Source organism: Cottoperca gobio, chromosome 22, assembly GCF_900634415.1.
Source record: "Cottoperca gobio chromosome 22, fCotGob3.1, whole genome shotgun sequence".
Classification (NCBI taxonomy): domain Eukaryota; kingdom Metazoa; phylum Chordata; class Actinopteri; order Perciformes; family Bovichtidae; genus Cottoperca; species Cottoperca gobio.
Window position 1 is genome coordinate 20,204,345 of NC_041376.1, and position 27,453 is coordinate 20,231,797.

The 27,453-nt window shown below is 40.9% G+C and overlaps 2 protein-coding genes across 4 annotated transcripts; one reads left to right on the forward strand and one right to left on the reverse strand.

The window, feature by feature from the left end:
- The first annotated feature begins 2,394 nt into the window (after nucleotides 1-2,394).
- fam241a (family with sequence similarity 241 member A) lies at nucleotides 2,395-9,402 on the forward strand. Its single transcript, XM_029461309.1, has 2 exons — nucleotides 2,395-2,651; nucleotides 6,112-9,402. Exons 1-2 carry the CDS (start codon nucleotides 2,508-2,510, stop codon nucleotides 6,406-6,408), a joined length of 441 nt encoding a protein of 146 aa, XP_029317169.1. The 5' UTR covers nucleotides 2,395-2,507; the 3' UTR covers nucleotides 6,409-9,402.
- Nucleotides 9,403-10,556: 1,154 nt separating this feature from the next.
- Nucleotides 10,557-16,638, reverse strand: jkamp (jnk1/mapk8 associated membrane protein). 3 transcript variants are annotated; one of them, XM_029461237.1, is made up of 7 exons: nucleotides 16,510-16,638; nucleotides 15,914-15,993; nucleotides 14,566-14,720; nucleotides 13,578-13,784; nucleotides 13,208-13,389; nucleotides 13,038-13,114; nucleotides 10,557-12,134 (listed from the first exon to the last, which is right to left on the reverse strand). In XM_029461237.1, exons 1-7 carry the CDS (start codon nucleotides 16,511-16,513, stop codon nucleotides 11,916-11,918), a joined length of 924 nt encoding a protein of 307 aa, XP_029317097.1. In that variant the 5' UTR covers nucleotides 16,514-16,638; the 3' UTR covers nucleotides 10,557-11,915. The 3 variants fall into 3 exon arrangements, with proteins under 3 accessions (XP_029317097.1, XP_029317098.1, XP_029317099.1); XM_029461238.1 differs by having other exon boundaries at nucleotides 13,578-13,800; XM_029461239.1 differs by lacking the exon at nucleotides 10,557-12,134 and adding an exon at nucleotides 12,221-12,883.
- Nucleotides 16,639-27,453: the final 10,815 nt, after the last annotated feature.

Consider the following 27,453-nt stretch of genomic DNA (forward strand, 5'->3'; position numbering starts at 1 on the left):
GCCTACAGCATATGGCTAAAAGATTGCGGGCGGATTGTGCGGGCGGATTGTGCTTGTGAATTGTGGTTCCTCATTACAATGGGAAAATAATTCACTGAGCTCAAGCTGCAGAAAAGCAAAGTGCAAACGGCGGAAAGACAGGCTTCAGGTCTACTATAATATTGATAAACATCTTTTGACAAAGTACTAATTATCGGTTATCGGATGCAAGAGTAAGTTTTTCTAGGATTATTGATATAACCCATAACCTAAGAATGTTATTCAGCACCATTAACACTGTAATAACAGACTGATCATCTCTCACAAGAGTCCACCAGCTTTTGATATTTCTTTGGTCATTTCTCTTCCCCAACTTGATGAAAACATTTTCGGTATGCTCACACTACCAGCTTTGACATTGTTCCAACCAAGTTGCTGAAAGAGGTTTTTTGGAGAAATTGGTTTGAGCATTCTCAATATTATTAAATAGCTGGGAATGTCCCACCTTTTCTAAAACATTCTGTGGTTCAACCCCTTCTAAAACAGTCCATTTACACCAAATAACCTGATTTAATTTAAACCTAGGCAAAAGTGCCATTTCTGAGTAAAGTACTGGAGTAAGTGGTCATTCAACAGACTCTATCTTCCCTTAACGGCAATAACATTATTGAAAAGTACACGAGAGCCGGAGCACAGAACCCACACGGTTAGCAATGATCTCCTTGTAGCAGCCGATGGTGCTCATCCTCTTTATTGGATCTTTTAGATATCTGCGCTGCCTTTAACACAGTGGACCACGCATTGATTGCCTGCGTCATTATGATGCCTCGACCGGCTCCTGTGCACCTACTGTAGGTCAGACCAATGTTAACTCGTAGGTCGTAGGTCAACAAGAAAGGATTTGGGGGTAAAATTCACCATATCATCAGTACGCAGGGAAAGGGGGGGGCTCTTCCAGATCACCATACACAGTAGGAGCTTAAATGTGGGAGGAGTGTCACAAAGCGTAGTCAGAAAGCTGGGGGATTGCATAGAACTGATAAGTGTTCTGCTCTGGTGAGAGGAAGAGTGACAGATGGGAGCAGAACCAGGTGGAGAACAGCGGATAGACCAGACGTTCAGGACGGCACACAACCACTGGGCATGGATGGACGACACTGCAGACAGAGCACTAAGGAGAGCCGAAATGATCGGCGCGCCAGCACGGGGACGGCCTTCTCGACCTGGAGCAGTGTTGCCAGATCAGATTGACAAAAATAAACAGCCCAAATCATAACCTTGCCAGAAACCCATGTAAAACCATAACCACATTACATGCGTAATAGAGGACATGCAAAGCCTCATATCTACATCAAATAACCAAAGATAAAATGTTCGATAAACAGGCCAATAACAACCTACAAAGAGTGCAGTCAGACAACCAAATACACAAATGTCAATGTCACTGATGATGACGTCAAGGTAAGTAGGTCTTCCCCTATCCCAAAGGACAATTGAATTAATGCTCACTTTCTGAGACACACAATGCAGGTAAAGACATATTATCAAAGTTAATTACTTTTACTGGTACTTAATCCAACATTTCTCAAGTTAAATGAGTCAATAATACGAGTGGACGCAACAAAGATTTTAACTTTAAATGTATTTTTGACCAATACATTTTTTTCACAATATTTTCAAAACCCCACCAAATGAGGACAAAAGCAGCCCACATTTTATCTATCAACCCAAAGCTAAAAGCAGTCAAATATGACAACACTGACCAGGAAGAGCCCCCCTTTCCCTGCACTGCTTTATTGTTTTACCCCTCTTTGATTGAATAATTTAAAAAACAAGACATACACATTTGCTGTTTCCTGTTTAAAGACATATAAACATTTTAAAACAACATAACTTGGCTGTGTGTTTGGGTTAAAAAGAATCTAAAATGTCTACTTTGTGACACTCACATAGGCTACTCCACATGCTTGATGTAGCCTTGCCAGCAATAGTTTTTAAGTGTTATAATCTGACTGTGATTAAATAATAACAGAAATAGTAGGGCTATATGTGTGATATTGATTATTGTCACGAGTTAACACTGGAATAAATAGCATGACCTTATATGTAGGTCACTTAATGTTCTGTATTAATCATATTGAGGAGTTAGCATCTCATCAATGATATTTAATTTATACATCTGTAAACCTCTTCTACAATACCAGTAACACAGTTATCAGAACTATTGCATATACAGGCCTATCTTATGGGGCCTAGCACTGTTTTTAATGGTGTTTGTCCATAGTTTTTCTCGAATGAATATTCTAAAATCTGCAAGCAGTCCTGCTGTAATGACGACCCTCGCCCGTAAGTGGCGCGTGCTGACATGTACAGATAGAACTGCCGTCTCTGCTGCTCTGCAATTGGACGCGCATGTATCGTGAACGCGCGGCGCGTCTCTCAGTGCGGACATTGTGACTGTGTGCTGTCGATCACTCCACTCGTATGTTTTGATTCCTGAAAGTTACTGTCAGTGGACTAGCTGTAAAATGTCCACTGTAACGCAGCCTGCAAATGACCCGTATGTTTTTCGTCGACGTGAATTTGAAGAGCTTCTGCCAGAAAACCAGATAAGATGGCATACTCCTCAACATGTCAACGGTGCAGGGCAGATACACCACCAGCGACACCTGGTAAAGCAAAAGTACACTAACAAGCTAGCTGTAGCCGCTTCTTAGATTCCAGGCTAACCTTGTCGCCCCGACACAGGACGTCCATGGACCAGGACTCGGGAGTGGTTCCGCTGCGTCAAAGCTAAGCTTAGGTCCTGTGGTAGAGAAAGAGCTCGTTAGTGTCACTTTAACTCACTACGACCTCAGTTTGAACAGTTTTCAGTTAGCAGTTTTCCTATGGAACTAATAACACCAGCGCGTGAGCCAAACTAATGAAAAAATCTGACACTTAAATGTTTATTCAAAGGCCAGCGATACATACCTGAACACGACTTATGAATATTACGAATGAACTGAATAAAGCGCTATATGAGCCCGATGAATGGCTGCATGGTATGTGTCAGCGCAGCAACTTTAAATAAAACGTTTTTTCAGTGTAGTTTGGTAGCATTATCTCTTAACAAGAGACATGTGACCGCCAGGATTCATCTCGAGTTCAGTTATAATGTGTAAATTTGACAAATTAGGAGGTAGCTAATATTATGACAATTGATTATCAAATGTAGTTTGTTTACGGGGAATGAAACTCGTAACTTTTACCAAGTCCTCACCCAATCTACAGTAGTAGGCCTGTAACGACTGTTTTACGGCACCATGTAAACATGTTCACACTGCTAACGAACTGGAGTCTTGATGCATGTCAGTCTATTATAAGAGAACTGACTGTTTTCTTCGAATTATTACATTTTTTGATATTTCTTAATTTGTCATTGTACAACCGTGTTGGTAGTTGTTAGGATTCAACATAATGTTTTCGTTGAAACTGGCGGGAGCTTTACATTGTAACTAAAATCACTAGAAAACTAATCTTTCAGGTAAAACCACAATTTATTTCCATGTCACTGTTTTCTATGATGCATGTCTAGAGTTGTTTGTGTTTCACAGTTGTAACACTTTCCTGGAACAAACATGGGTGTAGCCTGTGATGTGCTGCTTCCTAGTTCTCAATCTGTGTTGTGCTTTCTTTATGGAAAGTCAGCAGGTGGAATATATTAGTGCACCCTTGCATACATGATAAGGTGGGTCACATAATGCTCTCATTTAGTAAGGAAGTAAATCATTATACAGTGAATAGGATTACAGGCTGCCCTGAGAACATTATACACAAATGATAGTGGCAGTGATAGCATGGATCAGAAGATTGCATCATCAACAACTCTGTCCACAGTAAGAAAGACAGGATTTAGTGTCAGTAATAATAAATGATTAACAGTGATCAGCTAACTGGAACACCAAGCAATTCATCTGACATTTAGTGTAGTCACTTCTAGTCAGTGTACATATTGAGGAAACGGCCAGACTTTTACATTTGTCATTTAGCAGACAGCAGATCTTTAGCAGTCGTATCCAGAGAGAGTGACTTACATTGAAAGTCCCCCTGAGGGGTTGCTCAGGGGCAAAATGGTGGCAGCCCCTGATATTGAACTCACAACCTCATTTGGAAGCCGAACCACTAGATAGATAGTTACTTTATTTATCCAGAGGGAAATTCAGGCATCCAGTAGCTTAAAACATGACTGACATACAACATACAAGGTAATTGTAGAACAAGGCTTGAAAAAACATTATGAGTTAATAATGTTTGAGACATTGGGGCACTTTTTAACTAACTTTTTAACAAGGGATGTCGTGAGGAAGTTTTTTGGCCCCGGTGCGAGTTGTTTCTGCTGATACAGAGTGCGATACTTACCTAAATGTTGATTAGGTCTGACGCATTGAAATAACAGCTGTAGTCTAATGTCACAAGCTACATGATCCAGATAATGGAGTTCTGGTTCAAAACTAATAAGTTGATTAGCCTAAATTATAATATGATATGAATGAAAGTTAATCTGGGAGAATGGGACTCCTGAAATTGTCATGAGGCAATCAGCTGGGGAGAAGACGTCTCACTCTGTCCACTCAGTGTTGAGTACAGACGGGTTTGCACAACCCAACAACAGCCAGGATTCATTTTTATGTCATCAAGTTACTTACTGAATTAACTCGGGAGGATGTCACAATCAAGTATTTTTGCCCTGATCCACATCCAAATCCTTTAATATCAGGAATCTGTTGATACTGAGTCTGATCTGGTTCTTATATTTACCCAAATGTTGATTTAAGTAGGCAACTTTTCCCCCTTTAGCGTGGTGTTATATTGTTGCTGCCGCTGTCGGGTCTCTTTCTGTTTTCCTCAGAGCTACTCAGGACACACTGCGCTTGTTTCCAAACAAACTGTGAAGGCAGCGGCATGTAGACTCCCCGAAAGTGAAGCCAAAACATCCGATCACTGGCTAGTGTCTGGCTGCTGGTTTAGGAAGCGCTTGATTTGATATACAGTTTTCTATGAGACGTCAATATATGGGAAGCCAAAATCGTGATCGCAATTAAAGTTAGATTAATTATGCAACGCTAATATCGCGGTAGTTTTTGTGTTGACGGTATCATATCATGGTGGGGGGGGGGGGGGGGGGGGGACAGTACAAACTGAAACGTGCACATAAATGAGATCAATAGCATAAGCGTTTAGTTTATTTAATAAAAGAGCACCTGTCATTGTGAAAAGTGAGTTGTGAATAAAAATAATAATATATTTTTTTAATTCGAGAAAGAAGACAAAACCACCGTTGGCGGGGCTCAGGGGGCTGGGCTCAGGGGGCTAGGTTCAGGGGGCTGGGCTCAGGGGGCTGGGCTCAGGGGGCTGAGCTCAGGGGGCTGAGCTCAGGGGGCTGGGCTCAGGGGGCTAGGCTCAGGGGGCTAGGCTCAGGGGGCTGGGCGCTGTGCAATGGTATGACAAGACAATAGTAGAGGAAACACTGATGGTATTACAAAATGAAAAGGCATATGGCACTCAAAACATGATTCTAACTCTGTTCACTCTATTGGCAACGTGAGGGAACATATCTTAAGAAAAAAGCTATAATAAAGAAAAGGATGTTTATTGGCTCCAAATGAAAATAAGGTGCAGGCCTACATGTGTAGGAGTAGTCTGCACATTTAGGTTCTTTAGTAAATGTCATGTGATTCATTCCCAGAGTTAACAGCCAGGCTGTTGTTTTTGTCTTCTTCTTGTTGTTGTGCTCTCCTCAACTCTTGCAACAATTCAGTAATCGATAAAATATTTACCTTGTTAGTTACTGTGCTGTGTTAGAGAAGACGCACAAAGTCTGCCGTCACTGCCGAGCTTCTGTAAAGCCTGCTAGCTCTCAATATAAAAATGATCCGTGTCTCCAACTTGGATTGTTGAATTTGGCCTGGAAGATCCTTGAAAGTTCCTTGAATGTATAAGGAGGTGGTAGAACCTTGTAAGAAAAAAAATAGTCTAAAGGGCTTAATAGGTTAAGAACAGCCAAATGGAGAATGATTAATGTTACTGATGAGGATTTAATGTTTGTGTGGGATATGTATGTGTAACCTGTCCTGAACATTGTCTCCACAGCTTGAAGGCAGCCGGACACAACCTCCACCCCCCAGTGATCCCAGCAGCAGATGGCCCCATGTAGACGACCCAACCACCAGAGAGCCTCAGATGGACGACTGTGAGCGGATGGGAACTCTGTTTGGGATGCTCAACAAAGGTCTGCGGGGGATGGGCTTCAACCAGATGTACTTTGGGGACAAGATAGTGGAACCGGTAGTGATTGTATTCTTCTGGCTGCTGCTCTGGTTCCTGGGGATCCAGACCCTGGGACTGGTGGGAACTCTGTGCATCATCATCATCTACATTCAGAAGTAACGAGAGAGTGGAGCCTGCTGTTTTTTTTGTTTGATGCTTACATTTCATGCTAATGGTTGTTTGGATTAGAATCTGCAGTGGATCTGTGCTTTTAGAGGAGGCAGCTCCTTAGTGATGGTGGTTTAGCAGCTTTCGACAAGTGGTTTAAAGCGGGTTCAGTGTTTCAGAGTAACTCATTAGCTGGGTCCATTCCTCAGGATTGTCTTCTCCCACAGCAACAGGAGTGGTGGTGTCCTGCTGCTTCTGCTGGTATCTTGATGTAATGGTATTGATGAGCTGATTTAAAGGAACAGGAAGACATTGTGGGAAAACGTTTTGTTTCTGTTTGAATCAGAGGCGACAGAGTGAAGACCAAGAATCCCAGCACTGAGGAAACACAGCTGCACACATCTGAGGATTGTTTTCCTTATAAAGATTAGAGATATTTACGATCATACAGTATGTAAATATGGTGGGTATGTGCAGACGTAAAATGACTCCAATAATCGATCAGAATCCGTGTCTGAATGGAAACTGACATTTTGTGAAATCTTTATGCTTTAAAATGTTTACTTTGTGATGGATATCATTTTGTAGAGGGATAACCAGGAATGGCCACATTAACGGGTCCAGAATGAATGAAAATGGGTTCTATGGATTCCCACAAATCTCCCATTTGACTTGCCCGCTTTATGATAATCCCATGCAGTTTTTTGCATGCAGTATAAATTGCATTTGAATATTTATGAATGCCTTGGTAGGTATACATATCTGTATACCATGTGCTGTTGTGAGCTCGAGGGTAATCACAGTCTCTTGAGACTTTACAACCACAAACAACAGACTGAGGGCTTCCAGAGAATGTATGTTTCATAGGTTTATTGACATTAAGGGGGTTTGGGAGCAGTTTCTAGTACAGAAGTGCTCGCCATCAACACGCCGGAAAAATGCAATTTTTGCAGAAATCTCCAAACGTCAAAGGGTTTTGATACCAAATCACAGCATGAATCTTTCTATGGTGTTCCTCAAGGTGGTGTTTGGGATGTTTGACCATTTTTATGAATTCTCGAGTGGTCAGAAATGGTGTATGGAAAACTTTCAGAAACTTTCACATTTTAATAGGCGCCTTACCAAAACACTGTTTATTATAGATTTATGAGCTGAGAAACTTCAGATGATGTACACCACTTCTGTGTAGCATATGATGTTGGCTTTCTATCGCCTCCTAAAGAGTCCCTGTCCACCCCAAAAATGGGTCTACATGTGGATCCCTCAGGGTTAAAATGGTAAATTACAAAAAAAACCTCACAAATTTACCAGAAACAAACTTGAATATTATCTAAGATTATCGTCATAAACATGATCATTGCTCAGAATCACAATATTAACATAAGCATGTCTCCTGTCCATGTTCCATACAGTTGCAGCTCCTCACAAACGTGTACATTTGTACCAAAGGTCAAACTTTAATCTTGGAATATTCCCCGGCTCAGATTTATTATATTTTTTACCTACAATGGCTCTAAAATATTAATTTATTTCAAGGGAACTGACAAAAATGTAAAGTATGTTGTTGATTCCTCACATGCATGGAAATAGAAATTGGGATAGAAATGTTCTTTTGTTTTAGAAACTAAATGTGTTCAATAGATACAATACACCCTATATGTTCCTGATCGTGATACATAGTGAACAACAAATCAGTGTTGGAATAGTTAAAGTTAGCTTTTAGCTAACGTGCCATAGAGTTTTGTTACGATGCGTTCAAGCTCTTTCAGTAAATATTACTATTGGGTGAAGGTAAATTATTATGTTATAATGATGTGTTCATATGCATTACATTTCATATTCCAGAGGGAATTATGACCTGTTTACTTTATAACAAAAAAACAGTATGCAAACCGTAATAAAGGAGTTTATGTTAAAGTACATGGGATTTATTGTTTCTTCTAGTTTATTACCTGAGTATCGAGAATCGTGGAATTTCACTGTTCTTAGTATCGAATACTATATTTCTGGTAATGTGACGTTCCTTACCTGTCGGACTGTTTTAGTTGAGTACAGTTAACACAAAATGTCTCTTTTTATTCATCATATCTGATTGTCATCATAGTCAAAATCTTCTGAGGTGTATATATGTTGGTTTGACACAATAAGCTTTGCTCACCTGGATGGATGTAGGACGTTGGTGGACAGACGTTTTCAGGTCTCCAGAGATTTTCTGACCCTGTGTCTCGTATGAATAATGTTTTATTTGTTTATTGATTGAGTTCAAGTCTGGAGGAGATTCAGAGTTAAAGCCCCTCCTGCGTTGTCTGGCCGGTGCTTTGGGTCACCCCAGTCTTTTTAATACATTTGTACAGATCCTGTTTTAGCTTAATCATTATGCAGCATTGTGTGTAGATTTATGAGGGGGACATGAATTATAAATGATTTTAGCATAAGACTGCAACATAACAAAATGTGGAAATAGTGAAGGGGTCTGAACATCATTTTGCTTCCCTACATTTCTTTCCATCTAATACAAAATAGTTGCATTTGAATGTAGAGTAATTTTGTGGGGAAGTGGCTGATACACAAGTGGAAGGAAGACAAATCAAACTGATTACAGCAACTCGTCTCACCACTGAATATCAGCACGGGACTATCTAAAGGTGCATTTTTGTTTGATCTTGAATTTTTCAGATAAACTCAGGTAGTTTTTACTGTTGGACATGTTTTACTCTTGTATTCATTTCATTATGTTGAATGTGCAGATGTCCAGGTTAACTGACCACACACTGTTGTAGAAGAACTGAACTGGAGTCAGCAACACAAGTTTTCCAGTGATGCATGTTCACCACTGACTTGCTGTAGACGTGCTGCATTTGTCCTTGTTTTAAGAAATTCTAACTATTTTGAATGTAAACTATTGTTTATAAGGTGTTGGCACTGAGTTTTCTGCATACCTACAAAAAAAATGAAATCAAAATGTTTTGCAAGGTCTATGATTAAAAACAACCATTCTTAAAAATGTTCTTTGGCTGATATCCCATTTTACAAATGCTTCACATCACTGTTAACCTTTTGTCAGTGCATTTCCCCCCTTCCAGGGTTCCATTCATTCACATTGTAAAATTGGATCAGACTCTGGAACTTGCTAGATTTCTGTAATCCATCACAGTGAACATCAGGGCCTTGTTGTTCAAATGCTAACTAATCTACACACAATCTCTGAACCATGACAACAATAAGCCTCCGGGGGCAACAGCCAACATTTTTGGGGTTTCCGGTGCAGCCATCCAGGACAGGATTTCCTTTTCCATGCAGCAGTCAAATACATAAAACACAAAACAAGAGTCTGTACTAATGTCAGCTGCTCTGTGAAGCAGCTATTATATTTTGGCACAGTGGTGCTTTAAGCTAAATGTTAAGATATCATGCTAACATGCTAATGGTGACGGTGTTAACATGCTGAGGCAAAGCTTCTCTAATGTTCACCAGCTGAGTTGAGCATGTGCTGATTAGCACAGCACAGCGTACAGCTGAGGCTGATGAGTCATTAGAAGGATTTTGTTCTTAAACCAACAGACATGGAAGATGAAAACTCAATGAATCAAGTTATTACAATTCATCTTGAGTGTCTGAACCCAATGTGAGATATTTCAGTCTGAACCAAAGTGGAAGACCAAACAACTGAAGAGCCGTGATGCTGATGTTGCTAATCAGGGACAGCTTTACACGACGCCATACAACCAGCCACCTTCAGTGGTTAGGTCATCACCCACACGTTGTTTGGAAGACAGGCTGCCAACAGAACATGTAGAATGTACTTGTGATACAGAAGGGAGAGGTCTTGATGTGGAGCTCCAGGGACTGAGGGTTGAGCATGAAACTGTTGACATGCTCATTCATTCATCAGGCTGTAAGTGTGTGAAGATATTCTCAATCTGCTGTTTCCTCACTTCCTTCGACAACACACAAAGTAGATCAATTCTAAACTTTTGAAATTAATAGTTTCCCACGTCAATTCAAAATTGACCAAATTCGATCAATTTTGTCTTGATAATAAATTCTGTCCCCGACTGACTGCATTTCCTCTCCGACACGGACAGACAGCTCAGTGTCGATCCAGCGTCTCCACTTCCTGTACGTCACACACAATGTTCAAAACATTTTGTGTATGCGTGTGGTTCTTTATTGAATTTATTTCTGGAACGGTTTCATGACACATTAATACTGAACACAGATGGCGGGACACTGGCATGAAGGCAGGTCCGGACTGAACGTCCTGCAATACACTTGAGATAAGGAAGGCCATGCTGCAGCCACTTTACCGTTCACATTTGGCACATACAACTTATTTTTCAATACAGAAAGTGCTGAAAACCTACATGATTGTATTACTCAAGCAAAAGCCTATTTACAAGTATACATACTTCCATATATTTACAGCATGGCTCAGGACAAGGACACAACTAACAGCATCACATAAGCATCAACACGCCAGAGACGGTGCTTCTCTGTATTTCAGTGAATTCTTTTATCTGAGTAAATCACATGTTTCCCCTCGCCTGAGTGTGTGCCTCATGTACGGGTTAGTGGGAACAATACATCCACAGTGTTAACACCTCCTACAGCTCTGATCACATTCTGTCCACTGCAACATCAAACAGCCTCTCTTATCTCTTAGCTAATATAAGCATGTTAGTGTGTATTGAAATAGAAAATATAAAGTAACAATAAATACAAACATAAAACTTGAAAATGAGTTTGAAGCAAATCACACAGTCATCTCATTTGCAGCTACAATCATGAAGATTAGAGGAGTCTTAGAAATAAGATTGCCCCCCCCCCCCCTGCTGGTGCACTTCTATTACACATGAGGCCCAGTGAATTTCTTCACCACAACCACCTTCCATCCTCATTAATACACTGTATTCACAAGAGAATGTACACAAATGCATTTTCCACACACTAGGAGAATGTTGAGTAAATATAAGACCAGCAGGTACGATTTGTATTCAGGACACGATTCTCATTTATCAAGTTAAAATAGCAAACTGTGTGGTGGCAGCTTCTTTAGCAGATCTGCTCTGTTGACTCATTTAAAAACATCACTGGGTGGTATCTATTAGTCACTATTGTTATGCACTATATGAGACTTGAATCAAATAGAATCATTAGCTGCAAATATTCTGAGATTAAATCTGTCCTGTTTAGAAATCATGAAGAGAATTACATGAATTATACAAAACCTAAAGTAGTTCTTGTCCAACTTTAACTAATAATATAGCATTTTGAGTTGATCTTGAATGTTAAATAACATGCCCGGCTCATGATGTCATCACTATCAGGCCACTGATCACATGAGCCCAGAAAGTGAAGCCCATTCAAAGCCGCAGGATTACTCAGTAACACACAGCAGTGTGTTGCAGTAACACACAGCAGTGTGTTGCAGTAACACACAGAGCTTACTTTAGAGGTGTTTCAGTCATCGAAGCTCAAAGTTTGAACTGTAGCAATGAGTCAAATCCATGTTGGATCTGTTAGTGTCCGTTGCCGCCCTCAGACAGGATGCGACTGGGCTCTGTGAACTTGGCTGTGGCGATGTAGAAGAGGGCGGGGCCAGGCACGAGGGCCAACAGCGGCAGGTCCTGCTCCAGCTTGTCCAATCGGGAGATAGAGATGATGCCGTATGCGTGGAGCAGCCAATGGCTGAACAGCACGACCAGACGCTTCTTCTTAGCAATCAGGTTCTTAAAGGACTGCACACACACACACACACACACACACACACACACACACACACACACACACACACACACACACACACACACACACACACACACACACACACACACACACACACACACACACACACACACACACACACACACACACACACACACACACACACACACACACACACACACACACACACCACCTTTTATGTGAATGTCCAATCAGTGTTGACGGTAAATGTGGTCCATAGAGCAAAACAAAACCCTTTTACCATCAACACTGATTGTGTCGACTTTTCCCTTTAAAACAAATACTACAACAGGAAGCAAAATTTTGTGGAACGTTTCCTCACAGCCGATATTGTAAAAAGCATCAACGACACAGCATCCTCACGGGGTTACCAATATACAGCGTGTTGGTGGAGTCTGGCCAATCACAGCTCCTTGTGCTGCTCTGAGGGAGCGCACTTATGCCACATCTTTCAATTAAGTGAACATGTTTTGTGAGCAAGAATATAATGAAATGTGTGTGTGTGTGTGTCAATAGAATTACAAGAAGTACAATTCAAAACCTTTTTGAGATCATTTTGAGATTCAATTTCAAAATTCAATCATTAAAAGAACGTTGAATGGTTCATGACGGTGAGTGGCTGGCCCTGGTGTGCAGGACATGTTTGAAGACTAGCGTAGCTGCTTTCAGGACGGGCTCAGCAGAGTAGTGTGTGTGCCAGAGGGTACTGACGATGAGGTGTTATTGTATTTGGGTGATCGGACTAGAGAAGAAATTAGCAGTTAAATTGTGACTTGGTAGTAAATGTACAGTTTAACTGTCGCTCTCATCTCTGCTTTGTTTTTGTAAACATCACAGTGTCTATGCAATAGAATGCTGTAACTGGGATACTCGTATTTATCATAGAGTGTTCTTACCTGTATCTCAGAGGCAGACATGTAAACAGCCAGTGTGACCAGAGACAGGACCAGAATGATGTAGGGAAACGCATAGTCTGAAACATACAAACTATCACTCACAACTGCAGAATCGTTACATCATCTGGATTGTGCTCATAATCACTGGTAGCAATAGCTTCAGTACTCACAGAGCAGTCCTCCCCCCACAGCCTGGAGCACGGTGAGGATGGGGAAGAAGTAGAGAGCAGCGTAGATGCTCTTGAAGCGATCAGATTTGCCCAGTCCACATGCGATCTTCTTCACCAGCAGAGGACGCAGCAGCATCATCAGCACCAAGCAGAATGCATAGTAGATCAGCACAATGGTGTATCTGAGGAAGAGGAACAACAAGTCAGTCAAGAATACGAGTGATAACATACACAAATCCCAATTAACTAAAACAATATGAGTATATCTGAGGTTGACATGGATAGTGACAACACAAAGTTTCTATATAAAAAGGCACACACACACACACACACACACACACACACACACACACACACACACCGAACTCACAGCGGGTAGACGGCCTCCTGGGTGCAGTGTAATGTGTTGATGTAGTCTGGGCTCGGGTTGTACAGCATGGTGTACCAGTCTGACAGCATCTGGACGCGACACGAATGGATACTGAGCTTTCCCACCGGCTCTGTGACCAGCAAGGTGACCACAGTCGACACACTGCACTCCAACATGGCTGTGATGTGCTGCAGCAGAGCACTGGAACTGAACAACCCAAACACTTTCCTTTTATGAATATGACATTTAAAATGAAAACAAATGCTGAGAATGCAACATTCACTGTGAGGCTACAGCCACGTGTCAAAATGTCTTCTCTTTATATAAAGTACTGAAATAGCCTAAACCGGCGTTATGAAACAAGGTTTCCTGAAAACTAGCCTGCTCTCCTGAAGGGTTGAATAACTGATATACTGGCCTAATTGCTGATCTTGCTTGATAAAAAACTCAATGTCGTGTGACCACAATGACGGGCACTACCAAAAATGTTGCTTTTGATCCAATATCGAGCAACTCTAGGGCAGGTGTCAATGTGGAAGGTGTCTTACTTCTGAAGGAACAACACAACGCCACAGATTGGCTTTGAATCACATTATAACATACAATATGTGCACACACAGAGCTGTGAAGTCAGATTTATCTTGCTTCTGTGGAGCTGAAGGAGAGTCAACCAGGCCTCCTACCGCTTTGCTTTACACACAATTTTCCATCAACACCATTTTTTTAAGCCAAGAAAATGAACCAAGAGAAAGCTCTGAATTGATCTTGTGACTTCTTCAGTCAGGCACATATACAACAATGTGAATGTGCTGTTGACTACTAACTAACTTCTAATTCACTACAGGTAACTCCAGTCTTCCAATTACACTGTGGCTTTCGGGGAACACTATTTTCCAAGGGTACTGTACACATGTATATATGAATATCTATCTATCTATCTATCTATCTATCTATCTATCTATCGCGAGAGAGTTATGTGTGTCCTCACCTCTTCTTTCCTGAGTACCACTCGATGAAGAACCAGTGCAGCACGAGGGGTAACATGGCCATGAAGCCCAAATACAGCCAGTCATAGAGCTCAGGGGATTCAGTGCAGCGTTCACACACATTCTGGAGGTTGGCCCGCTCTCCACGAGGACAAACCTGTCAGGACAGACAGAGATGATTAGAAACAACACAGCAAGCCCAACAGCCAGTTACATTTTTCTCTTTTCCATCATTCCCTTTTTTAAAAACAGAATTGAATCTATATCATTACATTGCATTTCAGTGTGTTTTGTGCCCGTAGCCGAATTGTTAGTCTAAGAGCCAAACACGGTGTTGGAATAACATGAGATGTTACTTTCTGTGTGCACATTGGGTATAAAGGAAAGAAAGTCCCTGTTGTCGTCAGGTGTTTATCCTTGGAATGGCAAAGGGATTTTGACTGCTAGAAGCACAAACAGTTTGTTGTCATGTACTTGTATTTTGTTATCAGCGGAAATGTAAATAGACTTTGTTCAGATTTATGCACGCCGAAGCAAATCAAACGATGGTCATGCTACATAAGGACGTGTCTGCAGATCCAGGAAACACACAGCAAATGGAAGCGTATGGTGGGCTAACAATTGCGTTGCACGGATTCGTTCTCTCCTCTCCTCTCCTCCGCACTGACTGTAGGTGTGTGCGTCAGGTGCGAAGCCCCGGCCTTCGGAAAACGGAGCAAAGGAGAGAAGGTGAATGCGCAAAGTAGACAGTACAAACTGAAACGTGCACATAAATTAGATCAATAACATAAGCGTTTAGTTTATTTAATAAAAGAGCACCTGTCAATGTGAAAAGTGAGTTGTGAATAAAAAAAATATATATATATATAAAAAAAGCACTTCCGAACAAAAGTATTACAGATTTGACAACATGTAGGCTTCCTGGACGTAATGTGATCCAATTATCCCCTTTCTGACAGTGACAAAAATGGAAAATGTTTTAAGCTTTGTAAACATAAACTTCATGGCAGAGCTGTTATATTGGACTGACAGTGAAGCTAATTAAGTGACCAATGAGTGCACTGAAGAAAGATGCTCTGTAATAATATGTCCAATATTAATTGTGTACGTTTTCTCAGTAAAGTGTATGTAAGTGGAATAACATGGCATTAACATTGTTCTTACAACGTTTCTAGATATGTTTCAGTGTCTAGAATGAACGACATAATCTTGGCAACCGAAGCCCTTTAACATGAGATACCAACCTGAAAACCTAACCAATATTACAACAACCCTACTGCCTTGTATAGCAGACATGACAGGCAATGTCGCAGTCTCACACAGCAGTCAGATCTCATGTTGAGTACTCACACCACACTCTCCCTCCACGGACCCATTGACCATCATCCTGCCACAGTAGGTGCCTGGACAAGTTGAACTCATGGCCACAGCTGCAAGGACATACAAACAGCTTATACAGCAATCGACACTGGTAAACAACAGTTTGACAGCACAATCCCTTTGGCAATGTTACGTTACAGTTTCAAACATAGATTCAAACTACGAATGATTTTCCACGAGGAAGAACAATAGTAGCTACTTATCGTACTAAGTGAACGTTCTAGCTGTTCAACAGTATTTTCTGGTAACTTAATTGATATTACTATTTAGCTATAACGTGCTGTGTGGTATTTTTCCTGCACTTGCCCTCCATTTTTCCGGTTTATTTCCATATCAATTAATTCGATGGATATCTAGCTAGTTCGTTTATTAATGCAGCTATCGGTTATTTCTAGACTTGAGGGTGGTGCCAGCCAACTGGGATGTTGTTAGCTAACCTAGTTCACAGCTAGCTTAGCTAACGTTAGCACACTACGATGTGCATCGCTACGGTCAAAATATTTTAACAAGCGAACTATCCTCAGATTAAAAGTGAAAATTAAACGTTTGTTAAAAGTTTGACTCACACATTGTAGCCGCAATAATGATTAAAAACCAGGTGTCTCGTCTCAGTGCTCCTGTATTATCATTTGGTACTCAACTGCTACACAAACCGGAAGCGGATGGAAATCCTTTGCTTCTTCTTCTTTGGTGTTTTAAAGCAGCCGGCATCCGTTATGTTGCACTGCTGCAACATACTGGGACTAGTCCATTATTACTGTGCCATCTAAATTCTAGACCAGTGTCTCTCAAGAACTTGTTGGGTTTTGAGCCCAAAGGGCGCTGAGATAGTCTTTCAATTGAATCCAGTAAACTTCTAGTTGATCAAGATACTTATTTATTTAAAGTGATGATGACAGCAATGTCAAAAAATACCCTCAGCCGAGGACACTTTCACACACCAAGTCCACAGTCCGAATCAATAAAGAGCCAGTTAGCTGTCTGTTGGTAAAAGTGAAAGTGTTACAAAAACAACATAAACATTTTGCTATATTCTCTACAGAAGGGTGTCGTCGTCCCTCATTGGTCCATGTTGGCGCGGTTATGCCCCTTGGTGGGCCGTCTTGTAGGTGGCGAGATGGAGGTGGACCTGAAACTCTTTCAAGAGAACCTACAGTGCTTCATTCATAACTAATATAGTGCTCATTATACATTTGTGCAGAAATACATGTTGTGCAATAATACATTTTGATTGAGGTGTACGAGTACATGTGATAATCATTAAATGTGACACAATACAATCAGGAGTTTATTTACTTCTCAAATTCCCTCCGTACACACCATTTATGGTGTGTATATCATTCAGTAAATATAAAACACCAATTGGTGCAAGAATACAGCATATGGTATGAAATAATACATTCTTAGTTGTTTGGTTTTTATTTCAATCAAAAACGTACCAGAATTAGACAATCATGACTAAAAAATAGGGAATACCTCAATCAAATAACGTACCTGAATTTAGAGAACAATGACTTATAAAAATAAGTATAAAAATACCTTCGGTAATGTGACTTTGTCTTTGATAAAAAATACCTTTAGTAGCAGCCTTGTCTTTAATAAAGAATACCTTTAGTAACAGCTTTGTATTCTAGTATAAAAATCTCTTTTAGCTTCACCTTTTATTCCAGTGTAAAAATCCCTTTTAGCTTCATTTTTTATAAAAACACTTTTGGTATAAGACTGTAAATTTCAGCACACTTATAACATCAATAAAAAACAGTAGAAAAACAGTAGAAAAACAGTAAATCTCAGTATACCTGGAACATCAGTAAAAGACTGTAAATATAGGTAACTTGCAATGTCTATGTAAGACTGAGGTAGCTGTATTAAACTGTACCTACAGTGTGAGACTAACTACAGTAAAATCAGTAGCTGAGGCATGGCAGGAGTGATCATTTAGTGGAATTTATTCACACGAAAACATCTACCTGCAGGCTTTGTCTTTCCTCCTCTAAGAGGAACTCGCCTTCTCCGTGCATCAAAAACTGACCTGCTTCAGCTCTCTCTTTGGTCAGGGCGGTGGTGATCAGCTTAGTGGTTAGAGGTGTGGATGCATGGGATGCAGCAACATCCACACAGGATTAGTATACCTATCATTACCGGTATGATCAACAGAACGCTCAACACCATCATCTTATACTGACCAAACCAACGCTCCATGGAGCTTGTGAAGTAATTCTCTACCCCACTGTTTGAGGCTAGCTCTTTGCTGAGTGCGCTGAGTCCTTCCAAGGCTTTGGTAATGGATCCATCAGGGGCTGTGTTATTTGGGATGAAAGTACAACACATAGATCCAAACAATTTGCAGACACCCCCTGTTTCAGCCAACAACATGTCTAATGCAATTCTGTTCTGATATGTCATCAGGCTAGTCTGCCCTAATTGCTCATGCACTCCAGTCAAAGCATCTACGGTGTTGTTTGCTAAACTCTGCTGGTTGTAATAAAGGTAATTAATCCAAGCTACATTTTTGTTGGCAGTCACTCGAACGAAAATGGACTCAAAACCCGCTACAATTTCATTTCTAGCTTTGAATTCGTCAGGGACACCACGTGGTACTCCTATGGAGTCCATGTAAATTGTGGAGCAATTAAAATAAAAGGACAATTTATCCTCTGGTGCTGATTCTAGATTCACAAATCGATTAGTCAGTACTGTTTTGTTCCAGCAGGTTCAAATCTTGACTAACTTCTGCTAAACAGCGAGAAGGCGCCAGTGCAGGTACACAATGTGTGAGGTGGTGCCAATTAGCTCCTGTTTTACCTTTTACCCGGAGCGCGTGTGAAGTACGTTCTGTCACCTCCCACGGTCCAGTCCACCTAGGTTCAGACCACTTTCTTTTGTGGACCTTGACCCTTACCCAATCACCTGGTCCAACAGGAGTCTCTGGTGGTTCGTCAGGTTTTTCTGCTGCTGCTTCCACCTGTGTAGACAAAACTTCGATAATTTTAGCCAAAGCCTTGACATATTCATCTGCCTCAATCTGCCATAGATCTAATACAGGACCGTGCCCTCCTTCGCGTGGAGGGCCAGGCATTGGTCTACCGGTTAACAGTTCATGTGGAGACAAATGTGTTTGACTGCTTTGTGAGGATCTCATTGACATGAGTGCCAAAGGTAGGGCATCTACCCACTTTAACTTGTTACCATAACATGCTTTAGAAAGTTTTCTTTTGAGTGTTTGATTAGCTCGTTCTACCAAACCCATGACTGTATAGTCAATACATATCTCTTTGAATGGTGCATCTGGCACTGGAAAACGACCCATAGGACACTTGTATGTTCTTTTATTGTTAAATTTACAACAGGTATCACATTCTGTTACAAAGTTTTCAACCATCTCTTTCATAAATGGGTGCCACCATTCTACCTCTATGTCCCTTGTTGGTCTTAGTTTTCCAACATGCGTGGGGCCATGGGCTTGTTTGATCAACAGGTGACATAGTTTAGCTGGTGCCACGAGTCTGCCATCATGAGCTCTCCAGATTCCTTCAGTCTTGGTGGCTCCCTTATGAGCCCATTGATTATGCTCATAGACTCCTGCTTGTGCTTGCATTTCTTTGATGCTCTCCAAAGTGAGTTGCTCTTGATTTTCACTGTTCAAACAAATCATTTGCTGAGTGTAGCCGCCTGCTACTTTAGCTGCTGCATCATTTCCTTTTGCCACTGCTGTATCAGTTTTCTGATGACCTTTGCATTTCATTATAGCAACATGTGATGGCAGCAGTGTCCGCTTTCAGTAGGGCTCTTAATGCTTCAGCATGTTTGACAGGATTTTTGGATGAAGTCAGGAAACCTCTTCTCATCCACTGGGGGCCGTCAATATGGACAGCGCTATATGCATAAGCAGAGTCTGTGTATACATTTATTCTCTGGCCTTCTCCGTGTTTCAATGCTTGTGTTAACACGACTATTTCTGCAAGTTGTGCAGAGGCTGGCTGTGGAATGATGTGTGCTTCCAAAGTTTGTGTGTTTTCTCCACTTTGTTGCACTACAGCATAGGAAGCTACATTTCCTTCATCTCCTTTGTAGCAGCAGCCATCACTGTATAGAATTTTATCTGGATTATTCAATGGTTCGGTTTCCAAATCTGATCTAATTTTAAGATCTTGTTGTGAGACAAATGCACAGTCATGTGGGTCATGGTTTTCTGAATTCAGTCCTGTTGCCATGTTGATTGTCCCTGCCACATATGTGATGTGGGGCTTAGTTAGTGTTTCTTCTATCTTTACTTTTCTAACTGGAGAAAAAGTGAACGCTTGTGAGTTTAGAAACGCCACTACACCATGTGTAGTGTTTACTTTGAGAGGGTGGCACATCACCACGTGTGCAGTCTTTTGAATTGTCTTTGCTAGAGCAGCCAGGTGTCTTGTACAACCTGTTTGTCCTTGTTCGACATTGTCCAATTTTGAGCTGTGGTACATCAGTACATGTCTTTCTCCCCCTTTTTTCTGAAACAGGACTCCATTTACCATCCCTCCTGTTTCAGAAACATCCAAATGAAAATCATCATTGTAGTCTGGGGAGCATAGATGTGCAGCTTGTCCCAAGGCTTGTTTAGTCTTAGTGAAAGCTTCTTCGCCTTCTGTAGTCCAGATGAGCTCAGCAGTGAGGTTTCTGTTTCCTGCTTCTGAGAGCATGTCTCTGAGTGGTTGAGTCAGATTTCCATAATCTGGTACATGAGTCCTACTGTAACCCGTCAATCCAAGAAATGCCAACATGTGTTGTACTGTCTTTGGTTTTCCATGTGATAGGATTGAGGTCCTTTGTGAATTGGTTGGAGTCAGGCTGTTTGCAGAAATGAGTCTTCCCAAGAAAGTGACTGATCTTCTTGCAACTTGAGTTTTTTCTTTCTTGACTTTGTATCCTGCTTCTGCAAGTAGTGTAAGGAGATTTGCTGTGGCTTCCAGGCAGGATTCAGCACTAGTGCCTGCGAGCAGCAAATCATCAACGTACTGTATCAGAGTTACACCTGGTGGCAGTTGTAAGCTGCTTAAGTCTTTTTTCAGAGCTTGATTGAACAGTCCTGGGCTGTCTTTGTAGCCTTGTGGCATTCTGTTGTAGGTGTATTTCTGTCCTTTATATGTGAAAGAAAATATATCTTGTACTTCAGGGTCCAATGGTAGACAAAAGAAAGCATTGGCCAGATCTATGACTGTGAAGTATTTGTGTTCAGGATTGAGATTTTGAAGTGCCACATATGGGTCTGGAACAGGTATATTTTGTGACACTATAGCAGAGTTGATTTTTCTTAGATCATGAACCATTCTCCAGCCTTTGTTGCCAGCTTTTGGGACTGGTAAAATGGGTGTGTTCCAGATGGAGTTTGAGTGTCTGATTACGGCAGCTTCTAGGAGTCCATTGATTGTTGCTCCTATTCCTTCAACCTGCTCTCTTTTTAGGTTATATTGCGGTAACCAACATGATGATTGTTCTGTTTTGAGAGTCACTGAGACCTCATGATGAGGCACAAAACCTACATCATAGTCTCCAGTTGTCCACAAATATGATGGGATATCTTTGAGTGTTTCTTCTGTGTCAGGATGGTTGGTGTGTTCTTTTCCATGGTCTCTTTCCAATTCTTGTTCTTCCAAGATGCCAACATCCATGCTGTGGTGAGTGATTTTCCACATAGTCTCATCTTCTGCTCTCCATACGCAGGCAATATTGGTTGGGAGCCAGTTGATTGACATGGCTCTCTTTATCATGGGACCTAAGGACCTTGCTTCAGATCCTACTGCCAATGCCAGTGTGATATGTGGCACTGCTTCAGCTGATAATGCATACCATTGCAGTTGTTCTTTAGTGAGAGCACAGAATGCAGCTACACCTTGAGGTCCCACGTAGATGTCCTTGACTTCTATTTGCTCCTTTGTCATGTTTCTTTCTTCCTCCCAGGCTTGTTGATACTCTTCGTCAGGTTGACGCAAGTAGTTATAGGTGCAGTGTAAAGGATCAAGTGGAGGTCCATATGGAGCTAATGTGTTGATCCAAGGCTTCCATTCCATGTAAGTCTTCTGGACTCCTGGAGTGTCTTGACCTTCTGTCAACAGGCGGCTCCAATACACTGTTGTGGTAGTTTCTTCAATGTCTTGGTGCCTTTTTCTTCTTCTTTTGCTTCCCTGATTACACAAATTGTCTCAGGTGCGGTCTGAGGTATGTTCTTGAAGAGTAGAAGGAGATGCATAGCTCTGTGGAGGTCCATAGTTCTGTTTGCAGCTTTCAATGCAGCTTTCTTTACAGCTCCAAATCTTTGTTTTTCTCCTGTCTTCTCCCATGCTGCCATCTTTTGTTATTCGCCATTTTCAAATTCGTAAACTGCCCTTCTTTGGTCCTCACTTGGACCTGGTTGATCATCAGTTGGAATCAATCCTCTTTCTTGCCATGCGAGTAGTAGCTTTTCTGTCTTTGCTCGAACCTTCTTTCTTTCACTTGGTTTGGTACAGGCATCCAATCGTTGGTACATTTGTTCTTTGTACTGTGCTGTGGACACAACCTTGACTTGCTTTGAGCTTTCAGATGGATCCATCATGTTGAAAATTTGAAATTCCTCAAATGTTGTTCAGTCAGTGGAGATACTCAAAATTCAAATAAATTGAGCGCAAAATGAAAATAAAAATTAGAAATAAAAAATGTTTAAAGTTCAAAAATTAATTGAGCGAGAAATAAAATTAAAAGCAAAATATGTTTACGTTTTAAATCTAAAATAGAAACAAAATTAAAAATTGTTTTGGTTTTAAATCTAAAATAGAAATGAAATTAAAAAATGTTTACGTTTTAAATCTAAAATAAAAATGAAATAAAATTGTTTACGTTTTAAATCTAAAATAAAAATGAAATAAAAAATGTTTATGTTTAAATCTGAAATAGAAAATAAAAATTGGAAGTGTAAATTTCCTAAGTTTAAATCTGGAATCAGAAATAAAAAGAAAACATGTAAATCAAAACCATAAAATGTAAATCTGAAATATAAGTATAATCAAAGGTAAATCAAAGGCAGGACTTATTCAAACTTTTTCTCTAATAGGCAATTCGTGACAATTATTATAATTATAACTCTTAGTAGTTATTTGAATTTGGGTGTAAATTCAATTTTGTCCACCAGATGGAGACATATGTCCACAACAAGAGGGTCAAAGTTCAACTTGAGTGTACTCGGTCAAAGGTCAATGGTACCGGAAACCAAAAAAAACTTTTTAACTTACGGAAATATAAAAACAGGAAATGGACTACAAGTCAAGTCAATGAAACTACAATTTTTCTTGCGGCTTTGTCCCTTTGGAACTCCTGGTGGAGAACTTACTGTATTACAAAAACAGGAAATGGAATCGAATCAATGGAGCTACTGTTACAGCGAGCACACTCCGTCGTAGGAGTAAATTCCCTGGAGCCGGAGCCTTGTATTCGTTACTTTTTATCAATACACAAACTCTTCGTTGTAATGCCCAACCCCAAATGTTATCAGCGTGAGACTCAAGGTTCTGTTTGTTCCGAGGTGCTTTCGAAAGTCGAACAAGAAGTATACGCTCGAGTTGCCGGCCCTGTTAAACACTCGTACCAACTAGTTCCTTCTGGTGAGACTTTTTTCAACTTTTAATAACACCAACACCTTCCCGTGATTCCCCTTTATCTATCGATTGTCAAACAGTCAGTTTGCACGGTTAAATCTTCCGCTACAAACGTAAATGTAACCCCAAACAAGCGTTAGCTCCACGTTAGCTTCAGGCGGGCGCCTGGAGCTGTATAGACGTTAGCTCTAAAATAGCTTGACTTTGACGCCTCAATTCATTCACTTACAAACAACATTGCTTTTCAACAACTCACACACACATTCATCAACATATAGTTTCCAAAACACACTGCATTGATACTCGTTCTATGCCGTTATTATTGGATTAAATAGGGTTTTTTATTTAGCCCCCGCTAGGATTAAATAGGGTTTTGATTAGCCCCCGCTAAAGAGAAGGTCACTCTTCTCTCACACAGCCGAATTCCGCGATCTTTTAAACCACTTCAAAATGCTTACTTACTTTAAACTATGTGTCTATGGTCGTCTACGGAAGATGAATAAATATATAGTGAGACAATGGGGAATTCGTCAACCTCCTCCACACAGTCACATCAAAATATTCACTGTTAAGGCTTTCTCTTTTTAACCAGAACAGGCCGCGTTGGCCTTTTCCTCTGCAGACACCACCAGTCACTCAGACTGCGCTTTCTAACCCAAAGACTTGATATTTTTTAACTTTACACTATCAAATCGAGCGCTACTCGAAAACCTTATTTCTTAACCTTATTTCTTACACCGGTGTCACTTTTTAAAACCTTTTCTGTGCACAGTTTCATATGGTATTTTTCAAAACTTTGTCACCATCACTTCATCAATATGCAAACAGCATGGATAGTATATTTTATGAGACAGCGTTCAGAGTGTGTTCTTTGACATTTACAAGTACTATTGTTCTACAATAAACTATTGCAATTTCGTTTGTAACAGGTTTGCTCACCTTATCGTTTGTCAGGCCTGTTGTAAATGTCATTGAACGCACTCCTCTGGCTTCTCATCCAGTCGCCCTCGTGTCCAGAACTTTCAGATCATCACGTCGGGGTCACCAGGTTTTTGTTGGGTTTTGAGCCCAAAGGGCGCTGAGATAGTCTTTCAATTGAATCCAGTAAACTTCTAGTTGATCAAGATACTTATTTATTTAAATTGATGATGACAGCAATGTCAAAAAATACCCTCAGCCGAGGACACTTTCACACACCAAGTCCACAGTCCGAATCAATAAAGAGCCAGTTAGCTGTCTGTTGGTACAAGTGAAAGTGTTACAAAAACAACATAAACATTTTGCTATATTCTCTACAGAAGGGTGTCGTCGTCCCTCATTGGTCCATGTTGGCGCGGTTATGCCCCTTGGTGGGCCGTCTTGTAGGTGGCGAGATGGAGGTGGACCTGAAACTCTTTCAAGAGAACCTACAGTGCTTCATTCATAACTAATATAGTGCTCATTATACATTTGTGCAGAAATACATGTTGTGCAATAATACATTTTGATTGAGGTGGACGAGTACATGTGATAATCATTAAATGTGACACAATACATAATACATTTTGATTGAGGTGTACGAGTATATGTGATAATCATTAAATGTGACACAAGTGCTGCCCCAAGATAAATATTGTGGTGTTCAGATTGGTGTGTCCCACTCTCATTCTGGTCAACTTTACCTGTTCCCCCTCTGGGCCCATAATAAAGTAACCTCACTGCCCCTCCTTGTTACTCTGTTGAGTGCAAACAGGGTTTCATGGACTAGGTTCGGCCGACTCTGGGATGTACCAGACCTATTCTACAAGGCTGAATCTGTTCAATCCACTGAACTGCAATCAAAATAGCAAACAGCTCAACAGTAAATGGACTGCTTTTATATAGCGCTTTTCTAATCTTTACAATCACTCAAAGCGCTTTACAACACATGTCATTCACATTCATACAGAGTCAGAGGCTACCATACAAGGTGCACATCAGCAGTGTAACCATTCACACACACTCACTCACTCACTGTTGGCCAGGCCATCGGGAGCAATTTGGGGTTCAGTATCTTGCCCAAGGACATTTTGACATGCTGACTGCAGGGGCTGGGGATCGAACCACCAACCTTCCAACCAGTAGACGACCACAGCCGCCCTGTATACAGTCCGGTAGCTGGATTAGAGATATGATAAACTCCACAGTAACTATGGAAAGCACTGTGTTGTATCAAAGTGGTGTTTGTGAAAAGAAAGTCACTCTCCCCGGACAGCCTTCTGTCCATTTGACGTTAATGAGAAACACGATCGTGGACGGTCAGAAGAGTGGAGAATACCTGGATAGAATTAAAATAATACTCCAACACATGCGCTATGGTGGATTATGTGTTTGCCAAATCATCAGAGGTGTTTGGACAGATTCAGAAAGAGATGATGAGGGTGGTGATGGCCTAGTGGTCTAGTGGTATGCCTTCCAAACAAAACACTAGAAGGTTGTGAGTTCAACACCAGGCTGCCACCTTTGTACCCCTGAGCAAGGTACTTAACCCTGAGCTGCTCCAGAGAGACTGTCGCTGTACTGAGTTCACTGTAAGTCGCTCTGGATAAGAGTGTCTGCTGAATGACCTGTAATAATTAACATAGCGAGCAGCATTGATGTGATGTCGGAATAATTAGAAAAATGCATTCCCGCCTCGGAACAATCTGGATTTAGAGTTCATCATAGCACAGAGACGGCACTGGTGAAAGTTACCAATGACCTTCTATTGGCATCAGACAAAGGACTTGTCTCTGTTCTTGTCTTGTTAGACCTCAGTGCTGCTTTCGACACTGTTGATCATGACATTCTACTACAGAGACTAGAACATTGTGTTGGCATAAAAGGAACCGCACTAAGCTGGTTCAAGTCCTATTTATCTGAGCGATCTCAATTTGTACTTGTTAACGATAAATCCTCCATGACAGCCAAAGTCAGTCTTGGAGTTCCGCAGGGTTCTGTACTTGGACCGATTCTATTCACTATATGCTTCCTTTGGGCAATATTATAAGGAACCACTCTATAAACTTTGCGGATGATACCCAATTATATCTATCAATTAAACCAGATGAAACCAATCAATTGGCTAAACTTCAAGCATGCCTTAAGGACATAAAAACTTGGATGTCTAGCAACTTTTTGATGTTAAACACAGACAAAACTGAAGTTATTATACTTGGCCCTAAACGCCTCCGAAACGCATTTTCTAATGACATAGAAGCTCTGGATGGCATTAACTTGGCCTCCAGCACCACTGTAAGGAATCTTGGCGTCATCTTTGATCAAGATCTGTCGTTTAACTCCCACATAAAACAAATCTCAAGGACTGCCTTCTTTCATCTACGTAACATTGCAAAAATAAGACCCATCCTGTCTCAAAATGATGCAGAAAAACTAGTCCATGCATTTGTTACTTCAAGGCTGGACTACTGCAACTCATTGTTATCAGGTTGTCCCAAAAAGTCGCTTAAGACTCTTCAGTTGATCCAAAATGCAGCGGCACGTGTATTGACTAGAACAAGGAAACGGGATCATATTACTCCTGTATTAACTGCACTGCACTGGCTCCCGGTAAAATACAGAATAGAATTCAAAATCCTTCTCCTGACTTACAAATCAATTAATGGTCAGGCTCCAACATATCTTAAAGATCTCATAGTACCTTATAAACCAACTAGAGCATTACGCTCCCAGACTGCAGGGTTACTTGTGGTTCCTAGAGTCTCTAAGAGTACAATGGGAGCCAGAGCCTTCAGCTATCAAGCTCCTCTCCAGTGGAACCAGCTTCCAGTTTGTGTTCGGGAGGCAGACACACTCTCCACATTTAAGAGTAGGCTAAAGACTTTCCTTTTTGATAAAGCTTATAGTTAGGGCTGGCTCAGGTTTGCCCTGGATCAGCCACTA